Source organism: Acomys russatus, chromosome 13, assembly GCF_903995435.1.
Source record: "Acomys russatus chromosome 13, mAcoRus1.1, whole genome shotgun sequence".
NCBI classification, from domain to species: domain Eukaryota; kingdom Metazoa; phylum Chordata; class Mammalia; order Rodentia; family Muridae; genus Acomys; species Acomys russatus.
In genome coordinates this window covers 57,208,355-57,227,951 of record NC_067149.1, presented here as the reverse complement: position 1 = coordinate 57,227,951, position 19,597 = coordinate 57,208,355, and the positions used below count along the sequence as shown (strand labels likewise).

Below are 19,597 nucleotides of genomic sequence, written 5' to 3'. Positions count from 1 at the left end.
ACTTAAACTACTTGACTATGACACTGTTAGAAACAAGGAATAATTTCATTGTTGCACAAAAGAGCACATGAACAAAGCAGAAGTAGCTCAGCAAGGCAAGTTTTGCAAAAAGGGTGTACTGAGATCCAAGCTATGACTAGCAAGTGCACTGGGACAGAAAATTTACTTGGTTTTTATTTTAACTCAGAGGTGTGTGTGTGTGTGTGTGGGTGTGTGTGTGCGCGTGCGCGCGTGCGTTCCTATTGGCTGGATTCTAACTCATAGTCTTATAATGGGGTATAATGGTAGGTCATTGGAGGTTAGTTTAATACTATGTCCACTTAGCAGAATAATAATAGTGGGTTCTCTTCTAGAGTTTATGATCTGTCTAGCAATAGGTTCTTGGCCCAGTAATGGTGCTAGATACAGATTTCATTTTGTGGAGTGAGCCATAAAGCGTAGCAGAAAGTGGTTGGTTACTCCCATAATATTTGTGCCACTGTTTGACCAGCTGTCATGTCTTGTTAGCATAGCAGGTTGTTATGTATCTCACAGAGATTATACCTGGATAAGATTGATGATTATGTTCCATCACTATGAAAGCTAGCCAGTAGGGATGAAGTTTCCAGGTGAGTACCAGCTTGATTTCTTTATGTTTCTCTGTGTGTAGCCCTGGCTGTCCTGGACTCACTTTGTAGACCAGGCTGGCCTCAAACTCAAAGAGATCCACCTGCCTCTGCCTCCCGAGTGCTGAGATTAAAGGCATGTGCCATCGCCTCAGCTAAGTTTTAAATGGTTATTGTGCAGTTTTGAAGAAACAGAAAGCTGTTATGTGGGAAGGGATTTATGTGGACTTAAAGAGCTTTTGGGCACCTGAAGCTGATGTTTTGAGTCAGCTGGTTAATGATTTCAACACCTTGGCAGCCCCAGTATAAGAACAGAGCATGATGGATAAACAGGTTTGAGAAAAATCATGTTCTGTGTCACTGGTTCGAAACTCCGTCTGAATCTATTAGAATTCCTTGGGAACTTACTTCCTCCAATTTTATTTTGAGACAGAGTCATGCTTGTAAATACAGGTGTGCACCACCATACTTGTCTGCCTGTCTGGGACTTTCTGTTTCTCTGTCTGTCTGTCTGTCTGTGTACGTGTATGCATGTATGTACATATGCACCTGTGTCAGTCTTCTCTTCCACGTGTTGAGACACATGGTCTTTTGTGGTACACAGCTGCATATTTCCTGGCCCCCAAGCTCCTAGTGATTTTTAAATTTTGTTATTTTTCTTCTTTTCTTTTTGTCTCTGCCTACCATTTCCTGGTAGGGATGTGCTGGAATTACAGATGTGTGTCCTGCTGCATCCAGCATTTATATGGATACTGGGGATTCGAGGTTGTTAGGCTTTCATGGCAAGTCCTCTGTGAGACACTGAGTCATCTCTAGCCCCTGTTTGAGACTTGAATGGAATTTTATTCAGCCATAAAGAAAAATGAAATTATGAAATTTGCAGGAACATAGATGTATCTGGAAATTATTAAGTGAGGTAGCCCAGACTCAGATAAGAGCCCCATGGTCTCTCTCATATATGGATCTTAGCTTTTAATGTATGTATGTCCATATATAAGGGTGTGAATGTGGGTATAGGTCGTGAGATGTAAGGGACGAAAGAGGTTTTGAGGAAGGTGGGCTATTAAAACATCTGACATGTGAGACAGCAGAGGACTGCTGGGATGTAAGGGTACAAAAGAGGCCAGAGGATTGGGGTAGAGGAAGAGGATCAGCAAAATCAAATTATGTATGAAAATGCCATACTAAAACATATTACTTTGTACTCTAATAAAAATAATTAAAATAAGAATACATTGATTTCTGCTTCCAGCTCAGACCAATTAAATCAGAGTATCTGGTGGAAGGATCTAAGTCAGTGCTGTTTTTAGTAAGTTTCTTAGGTTGCTCTCAGTTGCCAAGGATGAAAATTCCTGCAGCAGGCACTTACTTGTTGTAGCTGTTGTTATTTTGTGTGTCAGGAGACAGGGAGGAAAACATGCTAAAGAGAACTTACTCATGAAATGTTAGTTTTTAGTATCCAGTAACTAACTGGTTGTCTCATAGGTGAGCTGCAGCCTTCAGAATGCTGATGAACACCAGATTTGCAGTTACGAATGTACGGGTAACGCTAACTGCTCATTTGGGGTTTCTCTCAACTCCATTGTTTCACTGATTATAGTGACATAAGTATCACGTTAATGCTAGGTTGGCCTTTTGAGCTGTCATTTGCTCCCTTATCAGTTTACATCAAGATACTGTCTTGTTATCTGCATAGCAAGGGAGGTCAGGTTGGCCACTTGGCCAACAGTGATGCCATTGGCCACGGTTGTGGGAAGATCTGTGTGACTTGAAGGTGCCCTTGTTAGAAGCTGGGAGATCTAAGGGGACTTGTTGGGATGGGTCTAAGAGTGTGTGTAAATCATTCATAGTTCTAATCAAAAGAAATCTTTTTAGTTTAGTCACCGAAAGATTGTAGGTAAAAAAAAAATGTTGGATTACTTCTAGAATTCACTAAGCAATAGAACTTGGCTTGGACTCCATAGGAACAGTGCTAAAAGATTGTAGGTTAAAAAAAAAAAAGCTGTTGGATTACTTCTAGAATTTCCTAAGCAATAGAACTTGGCTTGGACTCCATAGGAACGGTGCTACAGATCACACCTCCTAGCTGTCTTTGTGTAGGCAGTCCTGCTAGGAGTCTGCACATCTCTATTGGCACTCTGATGTGAGAGGATGCATAACCCTACAACTTGTGTAGACTCCCTTTTGAAATTAGATTAAAGAAGGATTGATGAATCCAAGTGATTGACAGGCTCACTGCAGTGGATTGTGTGTGCTGCTTTCTGCTGCTTCCCCTTCTGCCTCTGACACCTCCTTCTCATACTTCATTTTTCTTTCTGTGTTTGAGACAAAGTCCGCGTGGATCAGGCTGACGTGAAATTGGCTGTTTGGCTCAGATTCACTTTTAGATCTTTAACCTGACTGAATTCAGATATTTGTCATCACAGTGAAATTTGAGGCTGATAGGTCTGATTGGCAATGACTGGGCTTGTGCAGCTTGTATTGATCGCAGAGGAGGATTGGAAAGCAAATATCTGGTGTTCTGTTTCTGCACTTTGAAGATGTAACTCTACCTCAGAAAATGGAGGGTTCTTTAAGTCCATGGAAGTAGTTTAGATGCTGGCTGGCCCCTCCCCTCCAGTGCCAGGTATCCATGACAGCATTTTGTGAGTGAAGATGAATGCTCTGGGGTTTGTGGATGTCTTTGCTACGGTTCGAATCTTGCTTGTGTCTTTCCCTTTCTAATGTTGGAAGAATGATTGGGATACGATAGTGAATATAAAGAGGGAGATGGCACAATTAAAAAAAAACTTGTAAATAAATCAGGTCCTAAGAACAACCTACTTGGTCCTTTCATTTTATTAAAATATTAAGGAGAAGTTAAAATATGTCACTGTCTAGCTCCTACTAATATAGGCTACAAAATCAAACCTTAGATATTAAAAAGAAACTTTCCAAAGTTAGACTAGTAGGAGATCTGCTGTGGTTATTCCTGTTTTCAAGTACTGATTAGCTGTTTGTATATCTGATGAAATGTCTGTTCAAGTCTCTTTTGCCCCCCCCCCCCCCCCCCCCTTTTTTTTTTTAACAGCACTGGCCATTACAGTTAAGACCTTACAAATGCTAGGTGAGTGCTCTCCCACTGAGTTGGAATCCCTGCCTCCTATTTAAAGTGTTATCAGTTGCCTTCATATTGATTTGTAAGAGTCATTCTGAGTAAAATTCTTTATCATGTGCATGACTTCAAATATCTTTTTTACCTAGCTTGTTACAGTTTGGATATAAAGGGTCCTTTTAAAGGCTTATGTGTTGAAGGCTTGGCCACTGATGTAACAGTGCTCAGGGTTGACTGGATCATAAGATCTGTGCCCTAATGAACTGATTCATTAACACATTCACAATGTGGTAGTGGTGGAAGGTGGAGGCTAAGAGGTAGGTGGTTAGGGGAAGTCGCTTATAGCAATAGAACTTTGTAGTAACTGATTTCAATTTTTATGTCAGCTGGAATAACCAACCTAACTTATGTTTGATATGTAAATCAAAGCATAAGAGTAACAGAGCAGAATACAAGCCCTAGCATGGTAGCGCAGGCCAGTAGTCCCAGCATTTGGGAGATGGAAGCAAGAGAATTAATTAAGTATTCAAGGTCATCCCAAGCTACAAAGTTAGCTTGAAGCCAGCCTGCATGAGACAGTCTCAAAGAAAAGTAAAAGTAGAATAGGACGGCCTGGTATGATGGAGCATTCCTGAAGTGTCAGCAGGAATTATACCATGAGTTTGAGTATAGTCTCAGTGAGTCCAAGGCAAGCACGGTCATGTTTGAGACTTCATATAATTTAAACACACGGTAGAAATAAAACCAACCACAGACCTACATATAAAAGTGGAAGACACCTACAAGCAGCTTGATTTTTTTTTTTTTTTTTTAAGGTATACATTCCCTATGATAATGATAAAGTGCTGTCCGTGGATGAAAACACTAGCAAAATAGACTTGATCAATGAACAGTGTAAATAAAATGAAAGCAGTCATGTTAACTCTGTGTAGCACTGGTCCTCAGACTAGACAGTGTCCAGTCATCACCCTCGATTTAGGGAGAATCTGCTTGCTTTCCATTGCTTAAATACCACAGCTATGATCTATAGCATGCTTATTAGCTTTAGAACTAGAGGGATGTTTTTTGAATTTCTGTTCTCTATTTGCTAGCTGTGTAGCTGAGCACTGAAGTGAATTTTCTGAGTTTTCTTGTTTGAAATATAGTACTGAACAGTTATATTTCACAAACTTGTTAGAAGTGTAAATCAAGTGTTCTCCTCCCATCATTTCTTTGATTAGCACTGAAGCAAGAATGACAGTATCAGTAGATGCAAGCACAGGCAATTCACTGCCATCACTCCACACTTGAATTTTATTTGGGTTTTAACATATTTATCAGCTGCCTCATTTAAACTTAAATTCATTGTTTTTGTATGGGGTATTCAAATTCTGTAGTACTCAAGTGGTGTTCAGAGACAGTTTACTCTCCTACCATGTGGGTTCTGGGACTAAAACTCTTGTCACAGGTGGTCACAAATGCCTTTACTTGCTGAGTCATCTTTCTAGCCTGAATGCCTCCTCGTTTGTAGTTCATAGTACCTCTGTTAGCGTTCAAAGGATGTGCTGTTAATTGTTGTGTAGCATAGTTTTCCTTTATATCAAGGAAAATTATTTTTCCTTCTATAATGAGAATATTAGACCTCATTTAGTTATCATTCTTGGTCTCTTCCAGTCTAGATTGGTTCCTTAGCCTTTCTGTGACATTCATGACATCGGTATTGTCAAGAGGTCAGTTTTATAGAGTATCCCTCAATTTGAGTTCTTTTATGTGCATTTCCATTGAGGCTAGGCATTCCATGGGGATGGCCAGGAGTAGGATGTGAAACTACATAAATGATGCCTTGTTGTTTCCAGTGCACCTCAGTAAGAGCTTCATTGTCAGTTCTCTTATTGATTGCATTGCCATGGACGGCTGGGTTCAGTGTTGTAGTATTGCCATCCAGACTTTTTCCCCCCTGTAGTTGCCATCTTCTTGATAATAAGTAATCTATGAGCTACACAGGGGATGGTGTAAGTGTTCCTTTTCAGCTAAACTTTGGTCTCTCTTTTGCATTCCTGATGTTACTTGTCTGAATCAGGCACTGTTCTATATTGGTTTCAAGTAGTAGATCATTGAGTTTTTTGGGAAAAAAGATTTCTAGGGTTTGATTTCAGTTTGTTGTTTCTGAGAGAGCTTTATCTAATTGCGATAATTACAAAATATTTTGTGGTTATGTCATGGCTTTAATTTTTCTTTTTTAATAATTTTTAGGTTCATGTACTGGACAGACTGGGGAGAAGTGCCAAAGATAGAACGTGCTGGAATGGATGGTTCAAGTCGCTTAGTTATAATAAACACTGAAATTTACTGGCCAAATGGACTGACTCTTGATTATGAGGAGCGGAAACTTTATTGGGCAGATGCAAAGCTTAATTTTATCCATAAATCAAACCTGGATGGAACAAATCGGTAAGATTGCCTTGTTTTAAAATATTATGTATTTGTCTGCATGAGGACCAGTGTTCAGATCACTGTTGCCCCCCACAAAAAGTGGGAGTATGGCAGTACATTCCTGTAACCACAGCTCTGGGAAGCAGAGGCAGCATGATCGCAGGGGCTTCCTTGCAGGCCAGTCCAGCTGATCAGTGAGCTCTAGGTTCAGTGAGAGACTGTGACTTAAAAAGAGTGGAGAGTGATACAGAGAGACATCTAACATGGGCCTTTGGCTGTACACAGCAGCTCCAGTCCCAGCCAAAACACTCATACACATAAAAATAAATAAATGGCATTTGGAGTTACTGCAAAGGAAAAAAGAATAAGGAACATATAGAGAGAGCATGCCAGAAAACTTCACTACAAAAGAGGGCAAACCTTTGTTTAAATATGACCCCAAATTCATGAGAAACCACTGTAACGTGTAAACTAAAATGTAACATTAGAAAAGTTCTGAAATAAGATTATTAAAACTCAGAAAAATTTACAAATAAAACATGAATCATTTTAGGTAAAAAAAAAAAAAAAGTAAGTAAACAATAACAAAAACAATGGAGCAACAACAAAATCACCCTTAAATGATTAATGACCTAAGAGTGAATCACAGAAAGTTTGGTAGAAATTAAAAGGAGGAAAAATGTAACTTTCTGGATCTTAGGAGAAGATGTAATAGAGACTTTCAGAGTGTCTCAGCGATACCAAAGAACTATAGGAAGATGTATGAAAAAACTGAAGTAAAGCAAAAGAAATTCTGTAACTGAAGCAAACAGTTCCTGAGATGAAAACTTCACTAGGGAATTTAAAGGCAGATTTCAGCAAAAGAAAAAACAAACAAGAAAACCCACGAAACTTGAGACAGGACAAGGGACATTATCAAATCTGTGGATCTGAAAGAACAAAGACTGAAAAGTGAATGACGGTTGGGACAGAGCTCACTCTCCAGGTTCCAGAAGGAAAAGAGGAAGAAAGGGACAGTGAGACGTGTCAGAAGAAACCACTGCTGGAAACTCTGAGTTTTAAAGAAAGGCAGGAGTGCCAGTGTTTGAGAAGCCAGTGAGCTTTATGCAAGAGGAGCATATTCTAAGACAAATTATGATTACATTAGAAGAGTCAAAGATACATATATTAAAAATAAAAAGAGAGGACTTATTCTATACAAGGGAGCTTCAGTGAGAGAATAGGCAGAATTCTTAAAGAAACTATTTAGACCAAAAGGCAGTAGCTAATATAAAAAGTGCTTTAAAAAAAAAATAAGTAAACTTGGAATTCTGTACCCATCAAAACTTCAAGAGTAAGAAAGCGAAACATTCTCAGATAAAGAATCTTTCCAAATAACAGCTTTTCTTTGGGCAAACAGACCATTGAGGCACAACAGATTGGGAGACTGCTACATACAACCTTAAAGCTCAGTGAATCGGGTATAGTAATGTTCTTTGCACTTAGCTTTTGCATGGACTCTGTAATGTTTTGTTCTTTTGTTGTTGTTGTGTGAGCAGGGTCTCCTTTCCTGTCTGCAGCCTCCCAAGCACTACATGCCTTGTTGGTTTCTTATTCTTGCTTAACTTTCTTCCTTCCTGCTGTGGGCTCTGATTTAATGTTACCCGGTTTTACCAACTTATTAATTCCAAATCTCGTTGGTTTATTCATTAACCTATTTTGTCTTACCTATTGTAAAAGCAAAAACCAGTCTTTCCAGTCACTGATAATTGAAATTGCTTGTATTGCTATATATATTTACAAATGTATATGATATACACAATGTATATAAATAAAGGTTTTAAGAATAACCTTTATATTATGTTTCTGATTCTTTTTTTTGTAGAGAACACATACTTATTTACTTTATAACCAAGAGGAAAATAACAACTTTTGGGGGGAAAATCCATTGAGTGTCCGAGTTTGCTACGGTTTTTGGTTCCATTGTATATTTTCTCTTATTTTTCATACAGACTTACTAACTTTCCTTGCTTCTCGCCAACCTGTAATCTTTTTGGGCCCAATAGATAGTTTAAGAATGTTAAGAGATTTTTCATTTTTGATGTAGGCATGATTTGATCATTGGACATAAAATTTAGGAACACTTTTTTTTTTTTTTTTTTTTTTTTTTTTTGGTTTTTCGAGACAGGGTTTCCTCTGTGTAGCCTTGGCTGTCCTAGACTCACTTTGTAGACCAGTCTGGCCTCGAATTCACAGTGATCCGCCTGCCTCTGCCTCCCGAGTGCTGGGATTAAAGGCATGCGCCATCACGCCCGGCTTCAGTGTTTACTCTTAAAATTGCTTCTGGGGCTTCCAAGAATCTTTTGCATAATGCAAAGTGATAAATTCTTTTTCTTCTATGAGAGAAGCTCCCAAGAGTTTTACTAGTTTAATGTTTACATTTAGATCAATTGTGTGGTCTATTTTGGTGTGTGTGTGTGTGTGTGTGTGTGTGTGTGTGTAGGATAATTTTTGAACTCCTTTATAAAATGTATCCCCGATAGTATTTTGATTATATGCATAAAATAATTCACTGTTATATATAATTGTGTGTTACAATATAATTATTTTCCTTATAGAGCTGGGAATTGAATCCAGGATCTCATGCATGATAGATAGTGCTATATCCCTGAACTATGTATCCGTACCCCTTTATGTTATTGTTTATTCTAAAGGAATTTTAGAATTTATATTTTATATGTGTGGGGAGCTCAGAGGACAACTTTTGGGAGTCAGTTCTTTCCATTCAGTTTTATGTGAGTTAAGGAGACCAAACTCAGGTTGCTAGGGTTGCCTTGTAAGTACCTTTACCCCCTGAGCCATCTTGACAGCCCTATTTATTTAATTTTTTTATTTTTATTTTTATGGTTCTGGGGCTTGAACCAAGTACTTTACACATATGAGGCTTTATTCCTAGCCATAATTTAATAACAAAATTAAAACATTTAATTTTCATTGCTTATATGTAGAAATACAAATTATTTTTTATTTTGAATCATTTGTCTTAAGTCTTGTTGAATTCACCTGGTTTAAGAAGATTGGGTTTAAAAAAATCAAATCTTAGTTTATTTTATGTAGAGAATCATATCACCTATGATTAGTGCAGTTCACTGCTTCCCTTTGCCATCGGGTAGGGCCCTTTTCTGCTTGATTCCATTGGCTGCATCCTGTAATACCTTGAAAAATAGAAGACATCTCTCAGTTCTTCCGGGACCAGTGTTTATTGCTAGATTAGCAGAATGTTAGCTGTTGATTTTTTTTTTTTTGTAAAGTACTTTCTTCAGGTTAAGGAAGTTTTCTTTTATTCCTAGTTTATTGACTTCATTTTAAATCATGAATGAGTATGGATCTTGCCTATTTATTTTACATCTATAGTAATAATTGTGTTTTAAAAATATAAACATTATAAATTGCATTAACTATTGAACCAAGTTTGTATTTCAAGGATAAATTCTACTTAGTGATGGTTTATAATTCTTATTAGATGTTGTTCTATTGAGAATTTTTATGACCTTATTCATGAAGGATCTTAATATGTAGGTTTTTTTTTCCCTGATGTCTTTGTGGTTTTGTTACTAATTTAGAACCAGCCTCTAAGAATGAGTTGGGGAATTTCTTGTTCCTTTTATGTTCTCACAGAGTGTGTTACCAAATATTTCTATTTATCTATTTGTTGTAAATGTGTGGTAGATTAAATCTGTGATGCTGTCTGGGCTGGCTATTTCTTCTTAGGGATACTCTAACTGCCAGGTTTGTTTGTGCAGCCCTGTTGTCTTCCTCTGAATCTATTTTAGTAATTGGTTTCTTTCTAGGAATGTTTCCATGTCTTATAAGTTGACTAATTTGTTGGCACAAAGTTGTTTATGATTGTTCCTTGTAATTACATTTTTAAAAATTTCTATAAGTATGATAATGAATGTTCCCTTTCAGTTACGGTGTTTTTCAGTTTCATGGTTTATGTCTTTCTTCTCCCCCCCCTCCCCCCCTTTTGCCAGTATGGCTAACAGGTTGCAGTTTTGTTAATCTTTTCAAAGAACCAACTTTTTGTGTTACTGATTTTTCTTTTCTCTTTTAATTTCTTCCTTAATTTTTTGTTGTCTTCCCATATTTATTTTTACCTTAGTGTGCTCTTCCTTTTCTAGTTCCTTCAGGTTGAGGAAGGTTGCAAAGAGATTAATTTGCCCTTTGTCTCCTATTAGAGGCATTTGTAATCTAAATTTACCTCATGTAACTGCTTTGGCAGATACTCATAAATTTTTATGCATTTTATTTATGTTTTGATTTAGCTCAATAGTTAAGTGATCTTGTGATTTCTTATTTGATTGGTTGCTTATTGTTTGTTTGTTTTTCATATTTTGAACTGCTTTCTTAATCTATGGTTGCTTACAGAGAGAGGCCTCAGATTTGAGGCAATATTTCTGCCTTTGCTTCTAGGGTCCTGGGACACATTGCTTATTTAGAAGAAAATGATGAAGAATTTAGAAAGTGAAAATTTTTGAAAGAAATTTAATTTCTTGGCTCCTCATCAATTTTTATTTCCTTTATAAAATAAAAGATTTATTTATTTTATGAGTGAGTGTTTTGCCTATATGTATGTATATGAACCTGTGTGTGCATGGTGCCTATGGAAGTCAGAAGAGGGCATCTGATCCCCTGGACCTGGGTGCTTGTGAGCCAGCATGGGGTTGTAGAAAATGAGCCAGGTCCTTTGTAAGAGCAGTAAGTGCGCCTAACTAGTGAGCCATCTCTCCAGTCCTGGCTTGATGAATTCCTATTTTAGACAGAAAAAATACTTTGTATAACTTTAGAGTTTATTGGCTGATGAAGCAGGACTCACTACTTTGTCCGGCTGGCCTCACAGTCTTATTTCCCTGAAGTACTGGTGTTATAAACCTGTCATGTCACCGGGCTAAACATGCATTAGTATGCATGCGTGTATTGCATACAGGCCCTTATGAGTGTTAATAAGATTCTGTTTCTGAGCCACATCCCCTGAGATTTCAGCTCTTTAATGTGTTGGCGTGTGGAATTCGGATGTAACACAGTGGTAGAGAGCGCTTGCTTAACATATGCAAGGCCCTGAATTCAGTTTCAAGGACTCAAGAAAAACAAAAGGCAGAAATAGCCAACCGTGTATCCTTCCAGATATGCCTTGTGTGCTTGAGAAATGTGGGTATCTTATTGGGTGGAATGTTCTATAGATGATAAGTTAAGAGAATGGAGTGCCAAACACTCTTTGACTATTTTCCTTTCCATTTTATTAGGTTTCAGGTTCTGTTTTTGTGCACACAGTTATAGCCATGTGTTCTTGTAATTTGGCCTTTTTTCACAAAACTTCTTTATGGTGCTTTATCTTTCCTGCTTAGTGTGTTCTGTTTGCACTGCTCCAATTCTGTTACGGAGAGTGTGTGCCATGGCTTACTTTTAACCTGTTGGTGTCCACATGTCTAAAGTATGCTTCTTGTGAGCAGCCTGTCTTTACCTCTCGGTTTGTTCAGTTTAACCACCCTTGTTTTTTAAGAGGTTAGAAGAAGAAAGGAAAAACATGAATAGCGGTTTTGTGTAAACATAGTTACAATTTTTATTGCTCTTCATTTCTTTCAGAGACTATGAGTTTTGAAATAGGTTAATAATATGATTTATTCTGTTTATCTTTAAAAAACTTTGTATTAGGTTCCTCATTTTATATCTTATGTTAAGTGTTTTGCCTGCATGTGTCTATTTCCCATGTGCATACCTGGTGCCCACAGAAGTCAGAACACAGCATTGGCTCCCTGGAGTTAGAGTTGTAGGTGGTTGTGAACCTAACTTCTATCCTCTGCAAGAGCAACAAGTACTCTCAGCCACTGAGCCAGTTCTCTAGGCCAGTTTGTTCAGTGTTTTATATCTGCCTGGTATGCTTTTATTGTTTTTAGGCAGATTTTGCTTTCCTTATCTGTTTACTTTCTTATATTTATTAGAATAAATCTTAACCTCGTATTTAAGGTGGTACAAAGGAATTTAAAAGGCTTTTCTCTCCTTTTTAAGGTTTTGATACAGAACTTGCAAGTTTTTAGGGTGTTGATGAAGTGCTACTTTATCATGAAGAGTGACGTGGATTTTCTATTTGTTTTTTATTTGTATTTCTCATGTATCGTCTTAGAATTGTTTGTGTCTTATGATAATCAGTTTTGGAAGACTTACGCAAAATATACTGGCTTATTTAAAATGGGATCTAAATGATGATACCACTCCTATTAATAGAATTGTTTAATGTACTCTTTAAAAAGGGAAAGAAAACAAACACCTTAGGAACAGTCACAGTTACTTGAAAAAAATTTTTTTTCTCATTTTTTTTGTTTGTTTGTTTTTGGGGGAGGAAGAGAAGGAAAAAAATTAAGGAAAATCAAGGAGAAAATTGATAATGTAGTCAGTGTGAAGCTATAAAATATAAATTTGTCATCTTTGTCTTCTACTAAATTTTAAAAATAAATCTGCCTTGAATTTATGGCACTTTGGGTCAGGACTAGTTCATGTGTAACAGACACTGGTTCCACTTAGGTAACAATTGTCCTTGAGAGTGGGTTTCAAATGGTTTTAGAGTGTTACCCTATGAGCCTAAAATTGAAACTCTAACATATTTGATACTTTGTTCTCTTTAGTAGCATATATGTCTCGTCTGTTTCCCCTTCCTTCCCCAGGCTGGATATTGGAGAACATGAGTTTATGAAAATATCAAAGCATTTATTGTCTTAAATGTTTGTTTGACTGAAACCACGATTTTCATTTTGTCTAGAACACTAAACACTGCACAACTCTGACCCTGGAGAGTGCTGTGGCTTAACGATGAAGTCTCTGTTTCTTCTTATGTGGTGTGCTTTGTTTGAGAGATTCTAGTTCTGTGTTAGGACCATATTGTGCCAGTGCATTGTTTAGATACCTGAATTGAGAGGTTTAATAATAGCACAATAAAAACAAACAAATAAACAATATTTTAGATTTTGTATAACATTTCTGTAATCATTGTCTGGAGCTCAATTGAAGCTTGTCTCTCTTAGCATCATGTATGTGTTTTCAGTTGCAATTATTAAAATCATAAGACTGAAAAAGACTTTGTTCTTGTGCATCAAGAAGGGCAGAGATCTTGTGGCCTTATGTCTACTTCCTGGTGCCAACTGCCTCCCCTAGGAGTCTCCTCACTGCTTCCTTTTCCCTGGTGATATTAATTACATGACAGAATAGAAAATGTGAGCCAGCGGTAGTTATTGAGAAGAGAGGCTGACAGCCATGTTAAAATTTGGGCTTTCCTGTCTTGTGACATAGTTCGTCACCTGCTGCCAAGTCAGGGACCATTCTGAATGTTTGGTTTGGCTTTTTTGACATCTTGAAAAGATTTGAATTTGCCATTTAAATAGTTCTTCATAGATGAATGTAACCAACAGGTATGTTTTCCTTAGTATGTGTATGTGTTGGTGTGAACTCTTTTCAGTATTAAGTGATGACGGTGTAATAGAAAATGCTGGAAGTTTGAGTTTTTCTTTTTATGTTAATAGGCAGGCAGTGGTTAAAGGTTCCCTTCCACATCCTTTTGCTTTGACGTTATTTGAGGACACACTGTACTGGACTGACTGGAATACACATTCTATTTTGGCTTGCAACAAGTATACTGGCGAGGGTCTGCGTGAAGTCCATTCTAACATCTTCTCTCCCATGGATATACATGCTTTCAGCCAACAGAGGCAGCCAAATGGTAAGTGATCTGGATTTTTAAATTCCAGCTTGGAACAGCTCTGTAACACTCTGGTTTCTGGCTTAGCGAGGCCCGGGAGGAGGAAGGGCATGTCCACAGGCTGCAGGAGGAATAGAAGGAGAAGAGCACGCAAGCAGAGTTCAGGTTAAACGCCACTCAGAACCTTGTGGATAGATACCTTTCACCATGTCATACCTTGTCTGTTATTTGGGCCTGGGGTAATAGAAGTGGAGAACAGAAATGAATTAAAAATTGAGACAGCCCATTTGCTAAGTTTATACATAAATGCATTTCTTGTTCATATTATTCTCACTATGTTTGAAGGTGTTCATGTGAGTATACTCAGAAAATACTGACTTAGTAGTTAACCTCGATCATGAGTCTAGTACCTAAGTGTGCAGAATAAGCTGCCTATTTAGACGTTTGTATGCTTTCCTCCACTTCTTTTATTTACTTTTCTTTTTAGCGTTGCTTCTGTTTTTGTTTACCCTTTACAAAGACGTGGGGCTGTGTCTGCTCACAGTGACCTCTTATAAGAGAGGAATGGATTTGGGTTTTAAACAATATGAAAATGGTAAATATTTGGTGCTTGTGTATAAATAAATGTCTGGCGTGTGTCTTGAGGATATTTAAAAAAGAAAGATTGCTTGGATTCTGGGTTGTTTGGTGTTAGTTCTTTCCATGAGGGGGAGGGAGTGGATAATCTGATGAGTGTGAGCCCATAAAGCATTTTAAATAGACGTGTTAATCTCTGTAAAAATAAAATGTTTATTTAGTCCTTTGTGAACTTTCTGTTCTCATGGTCAGTCATCAGAAAATCTCCAAATTATTTTTGATGCTCTGTTTTATGTTTATATCTTATGTTTCTTTCTGTGTTACATTGATTTTTCAACGAATATAATTTGAACATACTCATTTCTGCAGTGTTTACAAACTTATCTGCTTTTTTCCATCCGTCTCTTGTTCTTACTTGCTCTTGCTTTCTTTTTAATTTTATTTCGCAGTACCAGAGGCTGACCCTGGGCCTTGTACATTCTAGACAACGGCCCAAACCAGTAAGTTTCAACTCAGCCTCTAAAAAATAAATAAATAAATAAATAAAGTAAAATAAAAACAGAATTCCATGTAGCTCGCACTGACTCCCTTCTCACTGTACCTGAGACATACTTCAGAGACTTCAGTGTGCCTTCCTACCTGCCTTTCTGTGTTTCGTTTTCCCTCCTGTAGTCTGCTGGACTTTTCTTTTTCATCGTATTCATCCCAAGGGATGCTCTTCTAACATTGCATTTCTTGGCTTTCATAGCCTCTGTCATAGTCTGTTCCCATTTTTGATGTCCTTACTGGTCTGTTTCATAGTGCTCTCCTTACTGCTGCACAGTAAGGCTTTTTTCACTCTGAAGGCTTTAAAAAAAAAAACAAAAACCCACACCCAGACTGCTTAGAATGTCCCTTCCTGTCTTTAGGATGCCTGCTAGGCCCCATGCATTTTTAAACTCCATGGTTAATTTCCTCCTTAGGGGCTACCCTCTCATAGTCAATAATGTGTATAATATTTAGCTTTCTTGTCGTCTTTCCATTTTCATAGTTTCTTTTGTTGTTGTTTTTGTTTGTTTTTATAGTTTCTTATTTTCGCCTACTGATAAGTTTATAAACTAGACTAGGACAAGGACCTTCTGCTTGTCTTAGTTACTCCAGAAGTTTCAGCTCACTTTCTAAATGCTGGACAGAAAATGCTAAGTAAGTTTCACTACTTAATTCGTGTCCTTACAGATGGTTGGTAGTCAAGCACCTGGATGAAATTTGGTAGTCATTGGTTTATCACAGTTGCTCATGTTATGGGTGTTAGCCTTTGTGTATCTGGAGTGAGTGAGGTCATCCCTGATCAGTGGTATTAATCAGTATGATTTATATTTGACAGCTACAAATCCATGTGGAATTGATAATGGTGGTTGTTCCCATTTGTGTTTGATGTCTCCAGTCAAGCCTTTTTATCAGTGTGCTTGCCCAACTGGGGTCAAGCTGCTGGAGAATGGAAAAACCTGCAAAGATGGTAAGGGGGTTATTACCCCAGGCGGGGACAGGGGTTCTGAGAGCAGCTGGGTTCTTTATGAACAGCTTTATATTTCTCCTATAAGCTATGGAGTTGGCACCACTTTGGGAGACTAGTCACTCAAGTGGTTATTAGCAGGGATGGCTTATGTTCTGCAGCATTTTTAAATATGATTTCATTTGTATATTTTGTATCATTTATTTATATTATTTTTTATTTATGCTATTTCGTTTTATATTATTTTGTGGCATTTATTTTTATATTATTTCATTTATTTAGTATTTAAGAACTGTGCTGTTTTTGGAAAAACAAAATGAAACAAATACGTTTTCTCTTCATTGCCAAATGTAATAGCCACTGAAATCACAATTAAGTATTGTGGGAAAAGAGCATTATGGTCTCATAATAGGCAGGTAAAACTTTTAACACTTATAAAAAGCTGAAGGAAAATTAGTTATTAAACTTTTATAATAAAGAATAAGATGGGATGCATACATTTTTCTTTAAGCTATTAAAAGATATTTTGACTGTTTATAATGAGAAAAATGTATATTAAGAAAAAGTTCCTCATTGTACTATTAAAGTAACTTTTTTTTTCCCAGCCAGCCCACTTCTCACTCATAATTCCCTGTAGACAGCGGGCGTGTTGGTGAGGGCGCTGGCCTAGGACAGTGCAAGTGCTTGTAGTTTGGGAGAACATCAGCTCTTCTGTCTCTTCGCCCCCCCCCCCTTTTTTTTTGTCCCCCGCCCCCCGAGACAGGGTTTCTCTGTGTAGCCTTGGTTGTCCTAGACTTGCTTTGTAGACCAGGCTAGCCTCAAACTCACAGTGATCTGCCTGTCTGTGCCTCCTGAGTGCTGAGATGACAGGCGAGTGTCACCACGCTGGTCTTCTGTCTGCTAATATGGGTGTTATTCTTCATTCTTACCTCTATGGGTAACTGTTCTCTGGCAACCAGCAAAACCTGGTTAGGAAAATTGTTAACATATCCAGTGGCTTCTTTCTCTACCTCTGAAAAGCAGAAGCCTTCATTCCAGAGCATGTGAGAGAGTTCCTGGCAAGGAGGCCAGCGAGTCAGGCATGGAATTGAGTCAATGTAGTGGATGTTTATTATGAGTTGGCGTTGATAAATTATCCTAACGGTCAAAGGTGAAGCTGGCTGACTCTTGTCAGATGGTTTCCATGGTAAACAGTGATTTGGTTTCAATTTAAACAGAAGAGATTTTGTAACGTTGCTTTTCTGTTTAGAAATGTACCTTGACTTTGAAAATGGGGATTTATTTCAGCAGTGGAGGTTTATCTTCTCCCTCACGGTGGTACAGATGTGTGTGTTTAACCAGCTTTGACTTTCAGATGCATTTATAGCACCAAGGAGCCTATATTGTTGATCACCCTGCTCAAACTAGTAGTTCTGTGAGTTCTCTGCAAAGTTGAGCTGGCTCTTTTGGCAGTTAGCAGGACCAATGAGCTGAGCAGAATTATTCCCGCTCCCCCTGCAGTCAACGTTTGGGTTGTGTGTCCTCCAGTTCAGAATTTGTATAATCAGCCCTCAGGCCAGCAGCGAGTGCTGAAACTTGTCACTCTTCTTGCATTTGCAACGATGACTCCAAATTCATACTTAAAGTTATATGCCAGCACTTTTTTAGACACATATTTTAGCTGGAAGTTTTTACCTTGCTCATATTGACAGTTTACATATTATTTTTGTTAGCCTCTTAGTGATTATTTTGCTGGTGGTTTACTTGAACATTAAAAACAAGCAAAAAGATTGAGTTAATATCCTTATTTTCAGTTATGTTTTCATTGGATCCTAATTCATGTTAAAATATTTCAGAAATCTGATTTATAATCATTCTTTATATATATATTAATTTATTCATATTACATCTCAATTGTAATCCCATCCCTTGTATTCTCCCATTTCTCCCTCCCTCCCGCTTTCCCCCTACTCCTCTCCCCTATGACTGTGACTGAGGGGACCCCCTCCCCCTGTATATGCTCATAGGGTATCAAGCCTTCAGTCTTTATTCTTAATGATAAATTAGTTTATACTTATTGAATACTTTCATACTTAGTAACTTCCTGAATTTTATATCTATTTATCTTTAATTTTTATGGCAGCCTTTGCACATTTAGCTGAGTCTATTCTTAGAGTGGCTCTGTGTTTTGTCTGTTTGTATCCCTAGTTGAACTAAATTTTATTGACACAAGTACTCTTAACTACTGATATACCTCCTAGGTTCCCTCTCTTTAGCGCTACTGTTCCCTTCTCCACAGCTTTCCTTTCTTCAGGTTTGTCAGGTATTGCTCTGTATTCCTTTAAGACTGTCACGGAGAGATAATTTACATACTGTAACTTTCTTCTGTTTCAAAATTCAGTTTTAAACATTCTTGTCCTAGGTTTCCTCTATCTGTGTCCCCGCCCATATGTGTACATGTACAAAGCTTGCACACACATATCTGTTCATGTGTGTGGGTATACATGGAGGCCTGAGAATAAACTCAACAACTCAAGTGTTACTTTCCAGGTGCCATCCACTTAGACACAGGTCTTTTCTTTCTTTCTTTTGGAGATAGGTCTCTGGCACAGAATTTACCAACTAGGCTAGGCTACCCAGGGATCTGCCTGACTCTGCCTCCTAGCTAAGATTGCCTCCATGACTGGCTTTTTGTACGTGGGTTGAGGGGTTCAGGTTCAGGTCTTCATGCTTCTAAGGCAAGCACTTTACTGTTTTCCCAGCCCCTCTTCTAGACCTTTTAAAGTATGTATCTTGAATAAAGGATCTGTATTCTATTAATTTCTTCCACCATTAATACTTAGGTACTAGGTGATTAAGTTATCGCTTCTACATACCTTTATAACCCAGGGGCTATCAAGAAAATGAAAGCAAGTGTGGACCAGTTTGCACTGGCTCTTCTGTTCCACAGTATCACTTTTTAGTTCTACTCTAAAGAGAGTTGGTGTTCTTTTAAACTCAGTTTATTTTAATCCCTGAAGACTGCTGCATTGTTTATATATAGTGACTAAATTTTGTCTGTGGCTTTCAGATGATTGCTTGACTTTGCTTTGTTGTTTTAGGTGCCACTGAACTATTGCTTTTAGCTCGAAGGACAGACTTGAGACGGATTTCTTTGGATACACCAGACTTCACTGACATTGTTCTGCAGTTAGAAGACATCCGTCATGCCATTGCCATAGACTACGACCCTGTAGAAGGCTACATCTACTGGACTGATGATGAAGTGCGGGCCATCCGTCGCTCCTTCATAGATGGCTCTGGCAGTCAGTTTGTAGTCACCGCCCAGATCGCCCATCCTGATGGTATTGCTGTAGACTGGGTTGCAAGAAACCTGTACTGGACAGACACTGGCACTGACCGGATAGAAGTGACAAGGCTCAATGGGACCATGAGGAAGATCCTGATTTCAGAGGACTTGGAGGAGCCCCGGGCTATTGTGTTAGATCCCATGGTTGGGTAAGAAGTGTTGATGTTAGTAATCTGTTTCCTCCAAGTACTTAGAGGCAGCAGCTTGCTGTTTTTCAGTAAATAATAGCTGCATCAGATAGAATGTAGTCATTAGAATATAGTCTCAAAGAATTGCCACTTTTTAAAAAATCTCCTTGATTATCTTGAGCAATTTGTATTTCTGAATTAAGTTAGACTTGTTGATTTGGGTGTAATCTGTAGAT

The 19,597-nt window shown here is 38.0% G+C and overlaps 1 protein-coding gene across 1 annotated transcript in view; it reads left to right on the top strand.

The window, feature by feature from the left end:
* Lrp6 (LDL receptor related protein 6) overlaps window positions 1-19,597 on the top strand; it is a 121,065-nt gene that overhangs the window by 41,390 nt on the left and 60,078 nt on the right. Inside the window, exons 3-6 of the mRNA XM_051155465.1 lie at window positions 5,932-6,129; window positions 13,662-13,858; window positions 15,777-15,908; window positions 18,986-19,382. Of these exons, the coding sequence (XP_051011422.1) occupies window positions 5,932-6,129; window positions 13,662-13,858; window positions 15,777-15,908; window positions 18,986-19,382 (924 nt within the window). The remainder of the gene's footprint in view (window positions 1-5,931; window positions 6,130-13,661; window positions 13,859-15,776; window positions 15,909-18,985; window positions 19,383-19,597) is intronic.